Source organism: Hemiscyllium ocellatum, chromosome 31 (assembly GCF_020745735.1).
Source record: "Hemiscyllium ocellatum isolate sHemOce1 chromosome 31, sHemOce1.pat.X.cur, whole genome shotgun sequence".
NCBI lineage: Eukaryota > Metazoa > Chordata > Chondrichthyes > Orectolobiformes > Hemiscylliidae > Hemiscyllium > Hemiscyllium ocellatum.
The window spans coordinates 7,415,227-7,436,621 of NC_083431.1; the positions used below are offsets into that span (position 1 = coordinate 7,415,227).

Genomic DNA, 21,395 nt, shown 5'->3' on the forward strand with positions numbered 1-21,395 from the left:
TGCAGACCTCATTTTTTACTATTGGTTCTCATTAATTGGGTGACCGTTACAAGTTCTGATGAAGGGCTTATGCCCAAAACGTCAAATCTCCTGTTCCTTGGATGCTGCCTTGACCTGCTGCACTTTTCCAGCAACACATTTTCAGCTCTGATACTCCAGCATCTGCAGACCTCACTTTCTCCTTGACCATTACAATAAACATGTATGTTGCCTTATCTGGAAGCTCTTCCCTGTAAAATGGCTATTCAATTCATTGAAAAACTGCTATTCCAGAAAAGATTCAACTCATGTTTCTGTGTACACGGGTGATTATTCTCTCTCCCTCCAAGAGCCCAGAATAAAGATGAAGCAGATAAAACTACACTGTCTGAGCATTCTGCTTCAACGGAAGGGAGTGAAACTGGACAACAGTACCAAAGACATAAGAAGGGAAAAAGATGAGATTCTGAAGGGAGAATATAGAAAATTAGGCAGGAATTTTTAAAAGAGGTGTTTGAGGGTAGTAATATCTGGATTACTCCCAGTGCTACAAGCTAGTGAGGGCAGGAATAGGAGGATAGAGAAGATGAAGTTGTGGTTGAAGACAGTGTATGGGAGAAGGATTCACATTTTTGCATAATTGGAATCTCTTCTAGGGTAGAAGTGACCTGTACAAGAAAGATGAATTGTACCTGAATTGAAAGTGGACTAATATACTGGCAGGGAGATTTTCTAGAGCTGCCAAGGAGAATTTAAACTAGTAATGAGGGGGGTAGGACCCAGGGAAATACTGAAGAGATCAATCTGAAACTGGTACAGTTGAGAAAAGAAGCGAGCCAAACAGTCAGGGCATGCAGGAACAAAGCAGAGAACAAGGTAGGATTAATAAATTCAACTGCATTTATTTCAATGCAAGAGGCCTAACAGAGAAGGCAGATGAACTCAGGGCATGGTTAGGACCATGTGACTGGGATATCATAGCAATTACAGAAACATGGCTCAGGGTTGGACAGGACTGGCAGCTGAATGTTTTAGGATACAATGCTATAGGAAGGGTAGAAAAGGAGGCAACAAGAAGGGGGAGTGGCATTTTTGATAAAGGATAGCATTACAACTGTACTTAGGGAGCATATTCCCGGAAATACATCCAAAGAAGTTATTTGAATGGAACTAAGAAATAAGAAAGGGATGATCACCTTATTGGGATAGTATTATAGACCCCCTAATAATCAAAGGGAAATTGAGAAACAAATTTGTAAGGAGATCTCAGTTATCTGCAATAATAGGGTGGTCACAGTAGGGGATTTAAACTTTCCAAACAGACTGGGACTCCCACATTATTAAGGGTTTAGATGGAGAAGCATTTATTAAGAGTGTACAAGAAAACTTTTGAGTCAGTATGTGGATGCACCTACAAGAGAAGGTGCAAAACCTGACCTACTCTTGGGAAATAAGGCAGGGCAAGTGACTGAGGTGTCAGTGAGGGAGCACTTTGGGGCCAGCGAACATAATTCTATTTGTTTTAAAATAATGGTGGAAAAGGAGACCAGATCTAACAACTGAAGTTCTAAATTGGAGGATGCCTAATTTTGACAGTATTAAGCAAAAACTTTCAAAAGTTGATTGGGTGCAGATGTTCGCCGGTATACGGATGTATGGAAATCTGGAAGCCTTCAGAAATGAGATAGAGTCCAGAGACATGATATTCCTGTTAGGGTGAAAGTAAAGGCTGGTGGGTATAGGGAATGCTGGATAACAAGAGAAATTGAGGGTTAAGAAAAAGGAAGCATGTGTCAGGTATAGACAGGAGAGACTGAGTGAATCCTAAGAGCATAAAGGCAGTATACTTAAGATGGAAATCAGGAGGGCAAAAAGGGGACATGAAATAGCTTTGGCAAACAAGGTTAATGAGAATCCAAGGGGCTCTTACAAATAAATTAAGGACAAAAGGATAACGAGGGAGCAAAAAGGGCCACTCAAAAATCAGCAAGGTGGTCTTTATGTGAAGCCGCAGGACATGGGGGAAGATATTAAATGAGTATTTTGCATCAGTGTTTAGTGGAGAAGGTCATAGAAGATATAGAATGTGGGGAAATGGTCAGTTACACCTTGAACAGGAAGTTCCTTGCTCCTTGAAAGTACAGTCGAAGTAAATGTTTGATATGCTTTCCTTTATTGGTCAGAGTTGGGAGGTCATGTTGCGGCTGTACAGGACATTGGTAAGGCCATTGTTGGAATATTGCATACAATTCTGGTCTCCTTCCTATCAGAAGGATGTTGTGAAACTTATGATTTGGAGCTAACCCGAGAATGCAACTTTTAAAAAAAAGGGTTTTGTGATTTACATATGAAAGAAGTGAAACTACCACTGTATTCTAACAGATGAAAGACTTAATCAATTTTTCAATGTAGAATTTCAGTTACATCACACTGCAAATTTTTGCTATAAATTCTGCGTTACAATTGAGCCCTCCATAATCACCTGGTGAAGGAGGATCACTCCGAAAGCTAGTGTGCTTCCAATTAAATTTGTTGGACTATAACGTGGTGGTGTGTGATTTTTTAACATTGTGAGACTTGAAAGGGTTCAGAAAAGATTTACAAGGATGTTGCCAGGGTTGGAAGATTTGAGATATAGGGACAGGCTGAATAGGCAGGGGCTGATTTGCCTGGAGCGTTAAAGGCTGAGGGGTGACCTCAGAGGTTTATAAAATCATGAGGGGTTTGGATAGGATAAATAGACAGTCTTTTCTCTAGGGTGGGGGAGTCCAGAACTAGAGCGCACAGGTTTAGGATGAGGGGGGAAAGATATGAAAGGGATCGAGGATGGTGCATCCATGGAATGAGCTGCCAGAAGTAGTGGTGGAGGCTGATACAATTACAGCATTTAAAAGGCACTTGGATGGTTGTATGAATAGGAAGGGTTTGGAGGGATATGGGCCAAGTGCTCGTAAATGGGACTAGATTAGGTTAGAATATCTGGTCAGCATGGATGAGTTGGACCATAGGTTTGTTTCTGTGCTGTACATCTCTATGACTATGCCATTTACTATTGGCCACACTATTACAACATCCATATTCTATGTTGTCTGTGTCTATAATCAGTATCTATAACATGGTAAAAGAGGAAAAGATTTTTTTTTCAAAATGGGTATCCAAATGCAAAGCTGGATGGAATTTGGATGTCAATTTTTTTTAAAATAAGGCCAACAGACATTGGCCAAAGAACTCTTCAGTTCAGCGTTTCTTTTTCTTGTCACATCTCAGTGCAATATGTGGTGTATTTTTAAGAGGATAATATATAAATGAGAGGGTCAAACATTGATTTTACCCTTCCAAATAAGTTGGTTTCCTGCATTTCATCTGAAACATGCTATTTACATGGAGGCAAGATGGTTTAAGATTAGATTACTTAGTGTGGTATTTAATCTACATCCAGAACCATGTAGAGATGTTTAGATTACTGCAAGCTTTCCAGTTGAAACAAGGATAAAGACAAGTAACTCATCTGTTTTAACCTACCACCCCCTTAATGTTAGGCTAAGGCCTGTCATTGTAGATTGCCCCATCAGGAGAAACATCCAGAATCTATTTTGTCAATCCCCTTTAACATTTGCATACCTCTTCCCATTCTTCTCAATTCTAAACTCTACAAGCTTAAACTGCTCAATCTCACCTCATAAGACCAATCTTCCATTTCTGAAATTAATCAAGTGCACCTTCCCTGAACCACCTCCAAGGCAATTAACTGTAAGCAATATCTTAGACGCAGTCTTACCAACACTTTGCATCATGTCCCTACCTTTAAAATTGTATCCTTTTAGCTATCAATGTCAGCAATCCACACAAGTTCGTTACCTGCTGTACCTACATAGTCCATTTCTGCGATTCATGTACAAGGACACCCAGATCTCTCTGCATTAAAGGTTTTTCTCCATTTAGATAACAAGTTGCCTTTTATTCGACTCAATAAAATGGATAACTTCTCACTAATCCACATTAAAACACCATCTGCCAATTTTTTTCCCATTTGCATAACCATTTGTAAGTTTTTATCCTATGTTCCAACATGCAACCTACAACTAGAGTAACTTGTCCCATCATTTCTTTTTGAAGAAAAACTGAACTGGTTAATTTCTTAACCATCATTAGGCACCAACCAACATTGTACTGAGATTTTATGTTTTGATTGAGCAAGCAGCAGTTAACCACAAAAGTACTTCAAATTTCTCAAAACTAATATGGGTTACACAAAAAACATTAGTGTCTTTAACCGACTGAATTCAAATTATGGTCCAAATACCAGATCACCTTGAACTATTCATCTTTGTACAGATATCACAGAACTACGAATCACTACAGGACTTAGCCACAGTATTACAACCTGAATAATTCTAATGGTGGTCAATGGATAAATCTACCTACTAAATTGTCCTACACAATAAGAGTAGGAGACAGGATGCATCTGCCACTGTTGGATGTAATCCAGTGTAAATTCCACAGACTAAAAAACAAATTCCAACTGTGTCTACTTCAGAATTCTAGTTTGCATCTAGTCCAGGACATGGACACAAAAAGATGTTCTGCATTGCGCAGGAATAAAATGCTATTGACTCTCATCCAAGATATTGAAGGGTGTCCTGACAGCCAGTTCAGGTAGATGCAAAAGATGCTGTATTATTCCTTCTCGTCACTAAAAATATGTTCTCATGAACATTCACTCTTTAATATTAAAAAGAGATTGTCTCAGTGCCAGTCATTCACAAGACCTTATTGCAATATTTGCCGACAAATCAATGATCAAATTTCAAACAGTATAGCATTCATGCAAGTTCTTTTAAGCCCATGATAAGGCTGTCAATTTCAGTAACAATAATTAAAAAGCTTTTTTCCCCACCTCCCTTCACCCTGCTAATTCTCTTGTCTCCATAATAATGATCAAGTCCAAAACACCAGGATCAGCTCAGAAACAACGTAAGTATAAGTAAACATAAAAAATGAGTCTTTCAATAGATTTATACACAAACTAGGTTCGAATCCTGCCCTATGCCAAGTCAACATGTATTAACATTGGTCAGTACCTCAAACTGAAAAAGCAAACAATGATAGCATTACAGCAACACCGAGCAATACCTTTGATGAAGTGTATAAGAATCAACTGAGCTTAGCCACAATTCTCCTGATATCAATATTAATTTCAAAAACAGGGGCTGCTAGAAAAGCTCAGCAAGTCTGGCAAGCATCTGTGAAGAGAAAACAGAGTTAATGTTTCGGGTCTGGTGACCTTTCCTCAGAACTAGTCCTGAGGAAGGGTCACCGGACCCAGAACATGGTGGGCCTAGGTGGGATGCTCTTCAGAGTGGTGTGGACTCGATAGGTCAAATGGCCCGTTTTCACACTGTAGGAATTCTATGATTCATATGGCTTCCTTTAGCAGCTCGCTCCATACATCCTCTACATGAGATTGTCATCCCTTAGGTCCCTTTTATTTCTTTCCGCTCTCACTTTAAACCTATATCCTTTAGTTTTGGACTCCCCTAGCCTAGGAAAAAGATCTTAACTATTCACCCTATCCATGCGCTTCATGATTTTATAAACATCTATAAAAGGTGGGTCCTGAGCCTCCAACACTCCAGGGAACAAAGCCTCACCCTATAACTCAATCCCTCTAGTCCCAGCAACCTCCTTGTAAACTTGAAAGGGTTCAGAAAAGATTTAACAAAAATCTTTCAACACCAGCACCCTGTACAGCCGCAGCATGTCCTAACACCAATACTCAATGCACTGACCAATAAAGGCAAGCATTCCTAGCACCCTCTTCTCTATCCTACCTACCTATGACTCCACTTTCTATGTGGAGAAACTATGCACCTGCACTTCAAGGTCTTTTTGTTCAGCAACACTCCCCAGGACCTTTCAATAAGTGTATATGTTCTGCCCCGATTTGCCTTAGCAAAAAACATCACCTCACGTTTATCTAAATTAAGCTCCATCTGTCCATCTGCCTCCACTCAGCCCAACAGTCCATCTGATCAAGGTCCTGTTATACTGAGAAAACCTGCTTCACTACCCACTACACTATCAAGTTTAGTGTCACCTTCAAACTTACTAAACATACTTCCAATATTCACATCCACATAATTTATTTAAATGACAAAGTGGACCCAGCACCAATCTTTGTGGCACACCACTTACAAAGTGCATCACATTGTATGTTGTAGGTTTCCTAATGAGTCAACACTAACCAGATTACATGGACCAAGCAATTTCTGAAGGGAGCACTGCAATTACCTTCAAAATTGAAAAAAATAAACAAGGTGTCACAGTTTGAATTCTTAAACAATGATCCTGAAGCTTAATTGAGCACAATCAACAAGGGACAGTGTTAGACACATCTCCCACTATGGAACCAGGTTACATGATCAAGAATCAGACTAAATCTCGTACTGCAATAAGAGGTAAGCAATTAATTATCCTCCAAATTTCATCTATACAGGACTCAGCACCCTTTCTTTAAAAAGTGAAGAGGACAGGCAGGACATGCATCTTGTTAAAACCAATTTCTTTCTAAACCAGAACAAAGACTTCCAGGTTGATATTTTTACTGCAAGGGTACCTGATGATAGCATCCTTAGGCATTTGTCCCAGACATCTCAGTCTCTACTGAAATCAATTAGGCACAAAGCCACAACTTTAAACTGTTTAGTCAAGATACTACTGCAAACTTCATGAACCCAATTCACTAGCTGGTTAAGTGCCTGGTTAGTAGCTAGGTTCCCCAGGAATAGACAACAGTCCAGATCAGCTCAAGGGTCTGGAAGTTAAAAAAAACTATTGTTTTCAATGGAGGCATTCTAGGATATTTTATTCGTGACATCATATAGCAAGCCACCCACAAGATTAGATCTGGCAAACTTCTCAGCAATAATGTGAATTTACAGCAAGCTGTACACTCATTCCCAAGATTATAGCATTACTTTACCATAGAGAACAGCACAGCAATAGTGTAGTATTATGTTCTTTGCAGAATTCAATCACAAGCTGCTGCTGCTGCTACTACTACTAGAGATCAGTTACTGAAAGAACACTCTTAAGTGAGCAACAGAATAAGCTGGGACGAATTTCTGTCACGACACAACTCCTCTAATGGAGTCTTACGTCAAACATAGTTAGCAACGCAGTTCAAAAACATTCAATTCTTAGTCTATATTAATATCAGCCTGATCAGAAAAAATGACTTAAAATTGGGGTCCTAAACTAGGAAAGAGATGTGAAGACAAGACAAGACTTATGGTTCACATTTGATCGTCAGCATGTAAACCATGTGTCAATGGCTCACCTTGTAGCACTCCTCTCCAAGTCAGAACAAATATCAAAAGATGATAGAAGGCATGCACTACAGTGCCAGATGTGCTGTTAAACCAAGGCCCAGTCTGCCCTCTTAGAAAAGCATAGAATATTCCACTACTACTAGTTAGCAACATGGAGCAGGGAGTTAAAACCTGTCCAATATAAATTCTTCAACTGACATAAAACAAAATTTTTGGGTAATTATTTTTATCGTTTATGTAATCTTTACTCAAGTTAATAGATAAAGATTCCCCACTGAAAGCATCTAAACCTACTTAGTCATAGAGCCACAGAAATGTACAGCACAGAAAGGGATCCTTCAGTCCAACTCATCCATGCCAACCAGATATCCCAACCTAATCTAGTCCCATTTGTGTTCATGCAATAAAAATGTTTCTTTTGAGAAGAGGTTGATTTGGTTGGGCCTACACTCATTGGAGCTTAGAAGAATGAGAGACTACTTTATTGAAAAATTCATGATACTTAGAATTTTAACCAGTAAGGGAATCAAGAGGTATAGGGAAAGAGCAGGAAACTAGAGTGGAGGATCATCCAGGATCTCATTGACTAGCAGAGCATCCTCAAATGGTTTGAATAACTTACTTCAGCTTCTACATTTTATGGCCGAACGGTTGCCAACACCCACGAAGTCAAGCGCCAGCAAGTCATAGAATGAGAATGTTTACAGTGTGAAGGCAGGCTATTTAGCCCATCAAGTCCACACACCTCCCCACCCCCACTCTCACCCGTAACCCTGCATCCCCCAAGGCAAATCCATATAGCCTGCACATCCCTGGAAACTATGGGGCAAGTTATCCTTCTTTAAAGACCATAATTGCCCCTCCCACATGACTGAAGATGCCTTCCAATGTATCTCATCCACAACCCACACCTCTGCCCTCCAACCGCAACAAGGACAAAACCACTGGTCCTCACCTTCCACCCCACCAAGTTTCGCGTAAACCATATCATCCGCCAACATTTCCACCACCTACAAACAGACGCCACTCGCCATCCCTATCCGCCTTCCGCAAAGACTATTTCCTCCGTGACTACCTGGTCAGGTCCACATCCCTCCAACAATCCACCCTCTCCTCCTGGCATCTTCCTCTGCCACTGCAGGAATTGCAAAACCTGCGTCCACACCTCACCTTCATCCAAGGCCCCAAAGAAGCCTTCCACATCCAAAGTTACACCTGTACTTCCAGAAATGTCATTTATTGCATCTGTTGCTCCCTATGCGATTCCCCTTTACACTGGGCATACTGGACGCCTTTGTGCAGAGCACTTCAGGGAATATCTCTGGAACACCCGAACCAATCAACTTCACACCCACTTGGCCAAACATTTCAACTCCCCCTCCCACTCTGCCAAGGACATGCAGGTCCTGGGCCTCCTCCACCGCCACTCCCTCACCACCTCAAAACCCTTCAATCACAGGGCATCAATGTGGACCACCAATTTTATCATTTCCCTTCCCCCCCAACCTTACCCCAAAGTTCCAAACTTCCAGCTCAACACCACCCTCATGACCTGTCCCACCTGTCAATCTTCCTTCTCACCTATCCGCTCCACCCTACTCTCCAACTTATCACCTTTAGCCACGATCCACCTATTGCACTCTACTACCTTCTCCCCTACCCCACCCACTTCCAGCTCTCTCTCCGCCCTAAAGGCTTCTAGCCTCATTCCTGATTAAGGGCTCCTGCCTAAAACATCGATTTTCCTGCTCCTTGGATGCTGCCTGACCTGCTGTGCTTTTCCAGCATCACTCTAATCTCGACTCCGATCTCCAGCATCAGCAGTCCCCACTTTTGTCAAGTTATCATGGCCAATCCACCTAATCTGCACATCTTTAGACTGTGGGAGGAACCCATTCTGACATCGGGAGAACGTGCAAACTCCACACAGTTGCCCGAGCCTGGAATTGAACCCGGGTCCCTGATCTTAGGACTTGAGGGATGTGAGGCAGCAGTGCTAATCACTGAATCAGCAAGTCAAAATAGTACATTTGCTCCAACAAGTCTTGTCAACAGCAGTTTGAAAGAAAAGCAAATCAAGGGGACAAAATAACTAACATCTCTTTTCTTAAGAATAAATTGTATCACTCACTACAAACTATAAAGCTTTTCTGCTCTGGACACCTACTCAAGATCATGTAAATTATAAGTAGTTAAATCAACATTTATGGAAGCAATATTTTCCAGGCTTACAACAGATCTTCAATGCATAATTCATTGATTTCATCAGGACTCTGCAGCAAACCAATGCAGGAAATAACTAAAGCACCCACACCCCAACCAGAAGATCATGCTTTCCAAGTGACTTTTTAAACAGTTTATTTGAAACTTCATTGTGTTTAGCAACATTTTTCTAACAGCCAGATGAAACACCAATCTGACAATAGTCCCATCATTTTTGACAGTGAGTGGCTGTGAAGAACAGAACAGGTGGAAGATTAACTTTGTCTGATTCCATTTGATTAGCTTTCCTGCCAAACACCAATTAGTCACAGTAGTCAGGAATCCGCAATTCAGATTATTCACATTATTTCCATTAGCAGAGTCCTCACAAGAATGAGTTCCCCTTGAAGGATCAAGGTTTTGTTTGGGGGCGGAAGAAATATGGTGTGGTGGCAAAAAATAAATATGGGATCATTTTAACATTAAAAACGCAATTCTCCTTTTATTGTTCAAACCTTAATAGTTACTTCTACCACAGCATTTGATTTCAAGAAACAAGTCCATTTTGCTTTTCATATTCAATGTTTTAATTTGAAACAACTCATCCATATTTTCCACTTGTTTAAAAAGTTTGCTGAACAGTATCAGTGAACTGTAATCATTTCGACTAGACAGCTGGGCAGCCATGTTAAGAATGAGAGGATTTTTGAAAACTTTAAAAAGATGTTCCAAAATCATTTAAAGACTCCCATAAGAATAGACAGAAAACACTGGCTCTGAATCTTTCCATTTCACCACCCTTTTCCAAATATCCAAATGTTAATAAAATCAAACACGATAAGAAAAAGTTGTGTCAGCTTGGAGGAATGTACTGAACAATTTTTTTCTCTTGATACAAACTGCTCTTAGGCAATGTTTTAGACACGGGGGGGGGGGGGGGGGGGAGCTATTTCTTCTGTAGTGCACTTTTGCTGCTCTGAAGAGAAAAAAGTGCCTGAAATATACATCCTCCACCCAATACATTTGGAAATTCAATCCAAGCAAAGTGACCTTTGACAACTTCCCTTCACTTTGTGAATCGAGAAAGATTTTCCATTCCACGCAACAAAAAAGTTACACACCCAAGAAAACAAAATCTGCGACACTACGTTACAACTCTCGAGGCCTAAAGTTCTCATTTTGAAAGTTTTGTTTTGCTCTTTCGCTGAAGTTTAAAAACACTTCCCTTCTGGTCGTCGCCTCCGAAAGTGGGGGTTGGGGAAAGCAAAGATAAAATGCAGTCCATATGAAACCCCTAATTAACATTACATTAAGAAAACTTTTAAAAACCGTCCCAGACAAAATGACAGTCTTTAAATCTAACGTCGTTCGACACTTTAAAAATAGACATCCCTCCTCCGTCAGTTTCATTCGGTTGTTAATATTTCGATTTTGGCTGAAAAATAGCCAGAGTTCCAAAGAAATTTCAAAAATGTATACGTTCATTAAAGGCCATCTGCGATTTAAATACTTTCGTGCCATGAAGGAAAAAGGCAAAGTCGTCTTTTATTGATGGCAAGTTAGGAGTTTAGACGCTTGGCCTACGTAGGTTTCTTGACACAAAACAGATTTTCACCTCAAGACATTTCTAAAAAGTGGGCAAGTTGTACATTTGCTCAAACACGGAAAGGATTTTTTAAAAGTGATTTTTCTTTTTTTAAAAAAAACTTCAACAAGAGCAATTTTAAAGCGAGTAACTGGAGTAGTGTGGATCGAGAGAGGTTTACAAATGTGTTAAAATGTGAGAGTGTTAGGTTTTGTTTTAAAGACTCCCTCCTCACTATCTCTCTCCCCAATGCCTGAGTGAAAAGGCCGCGGTTTGAAAATGGCTGCGCGACGGCCGCTTCAATCACTCACCAGAGAGAAGAGATTGGAATAACAATCCTCCAAACTCGCCCCGTTCGCCACCCAGCAGCCGGACGAACTCATCATCACGATCCCTGCATCGTCGACGAAGATTTAACACGCACTTCGAAAAGAAGATAAAAGAAATACACAGGGGGAAAAAAGTCCACCTCAGGAAAATTTCCTCAGATATTTGTCCCACATGAAAGCTGTTTTTTTTAATGTACAGAATGTAGTTCCCTTTTGATTTCTCTTTTCTTTCCTCTCAGAGGGGAACGAGATAAAAGCATCTGTCTTCTCGCTTCCCTCCCCTCCCTTCCCTTCCCTCCCCTCCCTCCCCCCCCAGGTTACTCGGATCTCTTTCAGCCGACTCGGGTTTGTTTCAGTCCCTGTCCTTTAATGGGAGCCTCAGTCCCAGACTTAATGGCGGAGGCACCGTCACGTGATGCGGTCGAGTTCCGAACCCGCGGCCACTCGGGGCGCCATCGAGCACGGCCCAAAGCGTTCGCATCTCCCAGCTGCAGCCACTAGGAGCGCGATAGAACACGACCCCCAGCGCTCGCACCTCCCTGCTGTGGCCACTAAAAGCGCTGTACGAGGGCAACCCAAGTCTCCAGCAGCCAAGTGAATTTTAATTATTTCCCACCCCCTTCTATTTGCAGGGGTACTCAAATTTAGCTTAGCATTTACACTCCAGATAAGTCCACTTTGAAAGTTATCAAAAAGTGACAACCACTTTTTAAAAGTAGTTATTTTTCTGAGTTCTTTGTAAATAATAGTCATTAGGCACATGTTGAGATAATTTATACAGCTGCCGAGGATCAGGTTATATTAAACCAAAATATAATTGGAGAAATTCATTAACTCTCCAACTATAAGTCATATTTAATAAATATGATAACAAACCCATTTTTGTGTAAGAATCTCATCACATTTAGCAATATTTTGCCAAATAACCTGGCAAACCTGAGCAATTCACTCCATAATTTATTTTGTAAAGGTAATTAAGATCATCACAAAACAAATCATATTAAGACACTCTACAAATGGGAAAGATAAAGCAAGTTTATCATTTGCCACAGTGACATACTGCCTGTAACATTGTATTCATTTCTTTAATTTCTTTGTGCCAAAAGATCTCACATAAACATTGACACACTGCATGGAACCGCTTTCAGTATTTGCAAGAAAATGTAACTTTAAACTCCTGTTCTAACAACCAGAAGAGAATACATTTCTGCTTATATATATATATATATATATATATATATATATATAGAAATATTGGAAGTCAGAGAAAAGCATGCAGAATTCTTGAGATATTGCAGTCCTCACAGGCCACAGTCTGCCTGGCCTCAACTTAAGAGAAATCTTGGAGTTCCCAGCCCCTCGGGTCCACCGGGCTAGTCAGAAAGTCTACACCAAGTCCTTTAGACAGTTTGTAAAATCCTTAAATTACAAACAAGCAGTAACAAAAAAAAAAATCACTTGTCATACTGCCAAATGAACAGAGTTCAGATAATGGATTAGATGAAAAACAAACAACTTAATTAAGACAAATTGTACTGAGAAATTGAATGCCATTAACAAGGAAATATTTTATTTGCAGCTATAGATCATATTATGTTGAGGATAGAATGGGAACCTGGAAGATAGAGATTGCACCGCAAATATTATTTTCTTCTCAGACAGACATTGTCGCATTACAAGTTAATTATAGGTAGGCAATGGCGTACTTAAAATGTTAAATATAGGATTGTTGGAAGGGGTTAGGGTAAACCTCAGCAAACTGTTAAACTTGCACAGATTTTAGAAATTCTTACAACTATCAAAAAGTTTAGGTAAAGAAAATTAAGTTTTACTCCAGACATTAATTTTTCAAATGACAGAAGTTTTTGTGACTATAAAAGCATTAGTAGTAACAGTTTTGACAGTTAATTTATAACACAACCAAGTTAAATGGTTTTACAGTGACAAAATTGCTACACTAAGTTGAAAGTACAAAGATCATTCCAAGATAACTTAGCTAATTATTGCACAGACTTTTAAGTATGACTTGCAAACATTATATTTGAAATGTATATTAAATAGATCCCAGTGGGGGTGGCAATGGGAATGCTGCAACTGGTTCTAGGCCTCTGGGGATGGGGTTATAAACACTATTCCTACTCATTATCTGGTAATGGCTGCTGAACATCAGAAGAGAACAGTTGAAATAATCCAGTGATAATTATAGTTAGTTCATTTGAACAGGGACAAAGTTTTTTGGGGGGGATACTGAGGTAGTATGCAATATTTGTAACAAAATAAGTCACAATTGATCTTCAGAATTCTCCGTTGCTTCCCACACTATATATTACTAGTAAATATGGTCCACGATTTTTAGCTATTGCATGAAATAGATTTTTAAGATTAGATAAACAACCGTTTCCCTTTTAAATGTAAACCATTTGAATGGAAAATCTAAATACAAAAACAGTGGATCTCTGCTTACCCACAATTCAATAATCAAAAGTAAGCAGAATTGAAAAGAATGACAATTGAGGGATTGGGATAAAAATATCTATATTTAATATGTCGAATTAAAACTGAAGCAATTGTTTGTCAGTTGTGTACAGAAATAATTTGTAAATGTTGAATTCAGGTAGAAAGGAGCGCACACTTTGAAGTAATTTTATTCTACGTGGGAATATTGAACTTCTTCAGAGAGATATGATAAGGATGCAGCCAAGATTTCTCAGGGAAAGAGACTGTTTTGTTCTTACCAAAGGTTCCTGAAACTTGAAACCACACCAGTTGTGGTCCCCTTATCTAAGGGGAGATTCATTGGCACTGGAAGCAATACATAGAAGGTTCACTAGGTTAAGCCTAGGCATGAAGGGATTTTGAGGCAAGGCAAAGTGACTTAGGCCTATATTCACTGGAGTGAAGAATGAAGTGAGACTTTATTGAAACACAATATTCATAGGGTTTCTTATGAGATTTAGAGATCACCTCACCTTGAGGTCGTAGATTTGTTCACTGAGCCAATGTGTTTTTCTGTAGACGTTTCATCACCTCGCTCGGGGTCAGTCAGTGTGCCTGAAGCATTGGTAATTTGTCCTGCCTGGCATTTATATGTTTGTGTCTTGGTACTTCAGTTTCTGTATCTGAGTGGTTTGTACATAGCGTCCAGTTCAATGTTTATTGATTGAGTTACATTTGGAGTGCCAGGCTTCAAGGAATTCTCTTGCATGTCTGTTTTGCCTGTGTTAGGATGGTTACATTGTCCCAGTTGGAGGCAGACCACCAATGCTTCTCTAGACACCCTGAATGTCACCTAGCAAGGCGATGAGATGTCTACACAAAAAAACCCCACTAAATTGGTAAACAAATCTGCAAATTCATCCACAACCTGAGCTACAAATCTTTTCAAAAACTCTAATCACCTCACTTTGAGAGAGTGTCTAGGAAGAGGGCATAACCTCAGAATAAGGAGTCACTGAATTAAGATGGAAATTCCATGTCATATCTTTCTCAGAGGCTAGGAAATCTGAAATTCTTTACCAGATGGTTGTAGAGTGTACTTAAGTGTTGTCAAGGCAGAGACAAAATCAATAAGGAAATCAAGGGGTATGGGAGAAGGCAGGAAAATGAAGTTGAGGATTATCAAAATCAGTTGAAAATGTGTTGCTGGTTAAAGCACAGCAGGTCAGGCAGCATCCAAGGAATAGGAAATTCGACGTTTCGGGCATAAGCCCTTTTTTACCCGATTATCAAAATCGGCCATCACAGTGATTTGATGGGCCAAATACCCTACTTCTACTTAAAAGCAAATTACTGCGGATGCTGGAAAATCTCAGCAGGTCTGGCAGCATCTGTAAGGAGAGAAAAAAAAGCTGACATTTCGAGTCTAAGTGACCCTTTGTCAAAGCTGACAAAGGGTCAGTTAGACTCGAAATGTCAGCTCTTTTCTCTCCTTACAGTTGCTGCCAGACCTGCCGAGATTTTCCAGCATTTTCTCTTTTGGTTTCAGCCTACTTTTACTCTTGCATCTTATGGGCTAATCTGGCTTGTGGAATTACCAAACAAATGCACACTTTATACTGGATAGTTTGTGCCATCCCTAAATTTATGCTGTCCATAAATTCAGGAAGAATGGACACTTAGAAGGTATTTTATACCCAAATAAAGATCAAATTTTCCCCATTTACTTTAAGTGATAAAGACACAGGAGGTTAAGGTTTTCAAAAGAAAAAAAGGCAGCTGAAAATGAGCCTGCACATCCCCAAACCTCCACCAGCATTTGTAACAGTAGATTGATTTTGGTGTTGCAATTTATTAACTTTCAGATACTTTTGGTTCTTGCAGCCATGCACTGCACAATTCACTTTCACATGCTAGAAGCAATGTGATGGTATAAATATTTTAGCTTAAAACATACTTGAATGGATCTCAGTTATTGAATTGGATACATTGATGCAGCTGGCATTCCATAGACAGAAGAGGCAGAATGTTTGCTGGGCTACCTCCAGTTTTGCTTGGCCTAAAATCAAAATAACACTTGGAGTCTATTCTGTCAGTGCAAAGATATTAAAATTGGCATCAATTTTAGCATGTTCAACTAAGCATATCACAAAACTCATTAACCAATAACCTCTGACACCACAGACAAGGCATTCCATTTCTGACTATCTGCCCATTTATCTGTTATCATTGGTTCGGTTCTATTGACTTCCTTTTCTGTTTCAGTCCAAATCCAGTCAGTACTGCAAAGATGGCAGGCAAATACTTTGTATTTTCACCCAAAAATCAAAACAACAACTCACCTCAGCAGATGTTAGAGGTGTATTGCACTCTTTTATTCACTATCTAAATCCAGGACCATTTCTGCATAACAAAGATTGTTTCTTAAAAAAAGTAAAATTAAGAATAGTTCAAGGGTTAGTCATCAGAGTGTAAACAAACAATGCAGAACAGGACACTCTTTCCTCACTTGTACAGACAGAAGTATCTTTGCTGGTATAACAATGACAGACTGTCTCAAGGATTTAAAGAGGCCAAGGGAGGAACCTCCCATAAGTAGACCCTTGTCTCAAATGCCTTACAGCTAGTGAAATAGTATTTTGTTTGAAGCATCACTTGTTTAATGTACGAAGCTTGACAATCAATAGAGATGACCAGATCTCATTATAAAAGAGAGATATTGGTTCAGGGATGAATATTCTAGCTGGCATCTTGGTCAATATGTTCTTCAGGAGATAAGCCTGAAAAACATCTTTCACATCCAACTGAGAAAAAGATAGAAAATAACTGTAAACTTGTTCTAAAGAAAATACAACACTAGCTGCCAGTTAGGTTGCATATTGAAATCTCTAGTGTGGGATTGAACTCAACTTTCTAACTCAGAGGCAAGACCACCACTAGGGAGGTGGGTGTCATTGGCATGACCGGCATCGTTGCCAATTCCCAATTTTCCTTGAATGGAATGGCTTGCTATGCCATTTTTAGATGGTAGTTAAGAGTCAAAGTCACATATAGGCCATACCAAATATGGAATAGCAGGTTTCCCCGACCCAAAGAGGTTATCAAGCAAACCAGATGTTTATGACTATCAATGATTGTTTTATGGTCAACGTTATAAAATGTTGAAGTTTGAATTCAATACAAATGTAGCTATACAAAATAGAGCAAAATCAAGGACAGATTGGTGAACTCAGTGGACGTGCCTATTACAATATAATACAGAAATGTTTGAAGCAAAGTTCTTTGGAATAAACATCAATATAATCTAATTTTTAATGGGTGCAAGAGCGGAGAAAACAGGGTGAGAGTCGGGAGGTTGTATACGGAAATCCCTGAAGGCGACAGATAAGCCGAAACTAACAATACTTGGCTTTGTAAAAAAGGGCATTGGATACAGTTAGCATGAATTTCTGAAAAGATTTGTATTTGATTGTGTACCCCCAGTAATCATGAAATGGGGATTCACTACTGCTGTTCATAGACAAAAACTGATGCTGTGCTTGTTCAATTAGAAGGTGCTCATTTGCAATTTCACAAATAAAAACTTAAAACATGGCTAAAAATTAGCTAGTTTTATCATACAACTGGTTTTCTGGAATTGAGCTTCCATGCTTGAAAACTTTTTCTAATCTTCATGTTAGGTAATTAATAGACTAGTGTTCAGCATTCTGAAGGAAGGATATCAAAGCCTTAGAGAGATCATACAGAGGGATGGAGCAGTTCACTTGTATAGGCAAAAGTGAGGACTGCAGATGCTGAAAATCAGAGTCTAGATTAGAATGGTGCTGGAAAAGCACAGCAGGTCAGATCTCTCCAGGGTGGAGGCTCCCTGCTTTCAGTCCTGATGAAAGGCTTTTGCCCAAAACATCGATTTTCCTGCTCCTCAGATGCTGCCTGACCTGCTGTGCTTTTCCAGCACCACTCTAATCTAGACACAGTTCACCTGTATGCAGACTGGAGAAGCCTGAATTGTTCTAACAGAGAAACTTGGAGGACAAGTTAATACAAAGTTGAGTTTTGACTGAGCAAATGAAGGGAGAAAATTCTACTGGTAAGTGGGTCAGTGACAAAAGGTAATAGACGTGAAGTTACTGACAAAAGAACTAGAGTGCTAAAAGAGTATAAACATTTCCATGCATTGAATTGTGGAATCAGCTTATATAGTGACTTTCAAAAAGCAATTGGATATACTGGAAGATGACTCATTACCAGGATAATTGGAGAGTCTACTTTGTTGGTCAAAAATTCAACATTAAATTCAATAACAGCAGAGACAACAGACCAATTGCTTCTTGTAGCTGCAAAATTCTATAATTCAATTTCACCAAATATTTAAAAGTTGTGCACCAAAAGGAACATTTGTACATTCCATTACAGATGTCTTAAATGTATCAAAAGAACAACTATCTCTTCTTGACAGTCAAGAACATTGCTGGAGCTGCACACCATCAAGATCCATGGGATTTACCACTGAGCAAAACTTGAATTGGACCTGTCTAGAAAATACAAGGCTGCTTTGATATTGTGAACCCATGCCTCTACACAAGGAAGAACAAGGGCAATAAAAACCCATGGCCATCACCTGTAAATTTCCTTTTAATTCCCATGCCATCTTGACTTACAGTCATTGGAGTACAAAGCACAAGAACAAACCCTTGGGTCTAACTCATCCATGCTGACCAGGTATCCTAAATTAATCTAGTCCCATTGCCAGCATTTGATCCACATCCCTCTAAACCCTTCCTAATCATGTACCCATCCAGATGCCTTATAAATGCTGTAATTATACCAGCCTCTACCACTTCCTCTGGCAGCTCATTCCATACACACACCACCCTCTGCATGAAAACAGTGCCCCTCAGATCCCTTTTAAATCTTTCCCCTCTCACCTTAGACCTGTGCCCTCTAGTTTTGATTTCCCCTATGCTGTGGAGCAAAAGAAGTCTGGCTATTTCACCCCACCTCTATGATTTTATAAACCTCTATGGTCACCCCCAGCCTCTGATGCTTCAGGGAAAATAACCCCAGTGTAAACAGCTCAAACCCTCCAATCCCAGCAACATCCTTTTTAATCTTTTCTGAACCCTTCCAAGTTTCACAATATCTTTCCCATAGCAAGGAGACAGATATTGAATGTAGTATTCCAAAAGTGGCCTCACCAATGTCCTGTACAGCTGCAACATGATATTCCAACTCAACTCCATGTACTGAACAATAAAAGCAAGCATACCAAATGTCTTTTTCACTATCGTCTACCAGTCACTCCACTTTCAAGGAACTGTGAACCTGCACTCCAAGGTCTCTTTGTTCGGCAACACTCCCCAGGACCCTAACATTAAGTATTTAAGTCCTGCCCTGGTTAGCCTTAGCAAAATGCAGCACATCATATCCAAGTTAAATACCATCTGTCACTCCTCAGCCCATTGGCGCAGCTGATCAAGATCCCACTGTACTCAGAGGTAACCTTCACTGTCCACTTCAATCAATTTTGATACTAACTCCTACATCCATTCAAATCAGTCATATAAAAATGACAAAGCAGGGGACCCACACCAATCCTTGCTGGGTCACAGGTCTCCAGTCCAAAAAAAACCTTCCACCACTACCCTGTCTCGCATCTTCAAGTGAATTTTGTATCCAGTTGGCTACCACGCTTGGATTTCACATGACCTAAACTTGCTAACCAGTCAGTCAGTCATGCAGAATTTTGTTAAGTCCATGTAGATCACATCCACCGCTCTGCCTTCATGAATCCTTTTCATCACTTCCTCAAAAACCTCAAATCACATTAGTGAGACAAATTCTCACGTGCAAAGCCATGATGATATCTCTAATCAGTCCTTGCCTTTCCAAATACATACCCTATCCCTCAGAAATCCCCCCAGAGGGGATCCAAGATGGCAGCGACTCAGCAAGTCTGAGTCTATAGTGCTCCTCCCAAGACTTGGGCAAACTGGGCCACCCACCTCTACCACCCTTACCAAATCATTTAAAATAGTTTTTACTTAGTGTAATTAGTTGCTCAGTACTAAATTTAAACAGTCTAATCTCCTGTAAAAATGACTAGGGGGAAAGGAGCCTGCAGTTCTCAGCAGGCAAGAGACCCTCCCCCACCTGCAGCAGAGGCGTCCGCAGCCGCCCCGGGGGACTTACCTACGGTGGCGAGCCGTGTGGAAATAATCTCCAAACTTGACGCAAAGATCAACGCCATCATTGAAGAGTCCCTGACCCGATGGAATTCACTCTCGGCCGCGATACAAAAGCAAGGCCAAGACATCGAGGAAATCGAGCGCCGAGTCGAAGGGGCAGGGCTAAAGGCTGCGATCTCGGAGATCATAGCAGAATCGGCCATTGATCGGGTCCAGACTCAAACAGCGAGTCCGGACCTTAGAGAATCACACTGACCTCGATTCTTGAGGTGGTCATTGAAAAAATATTCGTTTGCTGGGCCTTCCCGAACGAGAAGGAGAAGACCAGCATACAGCCTTCCTTGAACAGTGGCTTCCACAGCTTTTAAATCTGGAAGCTGGATCAGGCCAGGTAAGGGTGGAATGGGCCTACCGGGTTGCAATACGCAGGCCCGGCTCGAACCAGCCCCCCCTGCCCGGTCCTGTTCCGGCTGCAGAGCTACAAGGAGAGGCAGATGCTCTTGGAAACTTCCAGAAATCTTGGGAAAGATCCCCAAGCCATGATTTATAAAGAATCCAAGATTATGTTATTTCAGGACTTTTCCCCAGCTTTGGTCCGAAAGAGGAAGGCGTTTGATGAAGCGAAGAAGCGTTTAAGGGACTTAAACAATAAGTACTCCTTGCGCCAACCAGCCACGAAGGGTCCGTGTCATATGTTCATACTTGGTATTAACATTACCAAATATATTCAGGTGTTGGTGTGGGTGGTAGGGTACTCATTGCTAATTCTAGCTTAGTATATTTGAACTTTCTTTATCCTATCGTGGGGTGCCTGAGTCAAGGGTGGGGCACTGGTTGGGAGAGGTTATGATGGGCCTTTGGAAAGAAAGTGATGTTCCTGGAAACAAGGGGGAAGATCTCCGTTTAAATAAGTTTTTTTTATTTAGAAATGGTTAGTTATCATATTGATCTGAGTGTATTAAAGAGCCTTTATTTTTGTGAATTTTATATGGTCTATGCTCGGGATGTTTTGGGTAGGGTTTCCCCTCCTGAGGGGTCTCGGACTTGCCAGGTGATTATGGTTAATAGTCAATTAAATAGTGCATCTGGAATGTCACGGGGAGTAATTCACCAATCAAAAGGAATATTATCAAACCTCAGGAAAGAAAGGGTTGATATAGCTCTCCTATAGGAGACACATTTATTGGATAAAGAACACCTGAAATTACAACAGGGAAAAGATTATTTTCCATTCTCTCTTTCTGTACAAGGAAAAACATTTTGGTAAACTGGGTGGCTGAGGGCCCTCAAGGACTTTCGAACTGGCACAGAATAATTATGGAATATACTCCCCCGACTTCCTTAC

At 40.3% G+C, this 21,395-nt stretch overlaps 1 protein-coding gene across 2 annotated transcripts in view; it reads right to left on the minus strand.

Moving 5' to 3' along the window:
• med13a (mediator complex subunit 13a) overlaps window positions 1–11,711 on the minus strand; it is a 232,041-nt gene extending 220,330 nt beyond the window's left edge. For both annotated transcript variants that reach the window (XM_060847924.1, XM_060847923.1), the window contains exon 1: window positions 11,409–11,711. In XM_060847924.1, coding sequence (XP_060703907.1) covers window positions 11,409–11,483 — 75 coding nt within the window. In that variant the 5' untranslated portion in view covers window positions 11,484–11,711. The remainder of the gene's footprint in view (window positions 1–11,408) is intronic.
• Window positions 11,712–21,395: the final 9,684 nt, after the last annotated feature.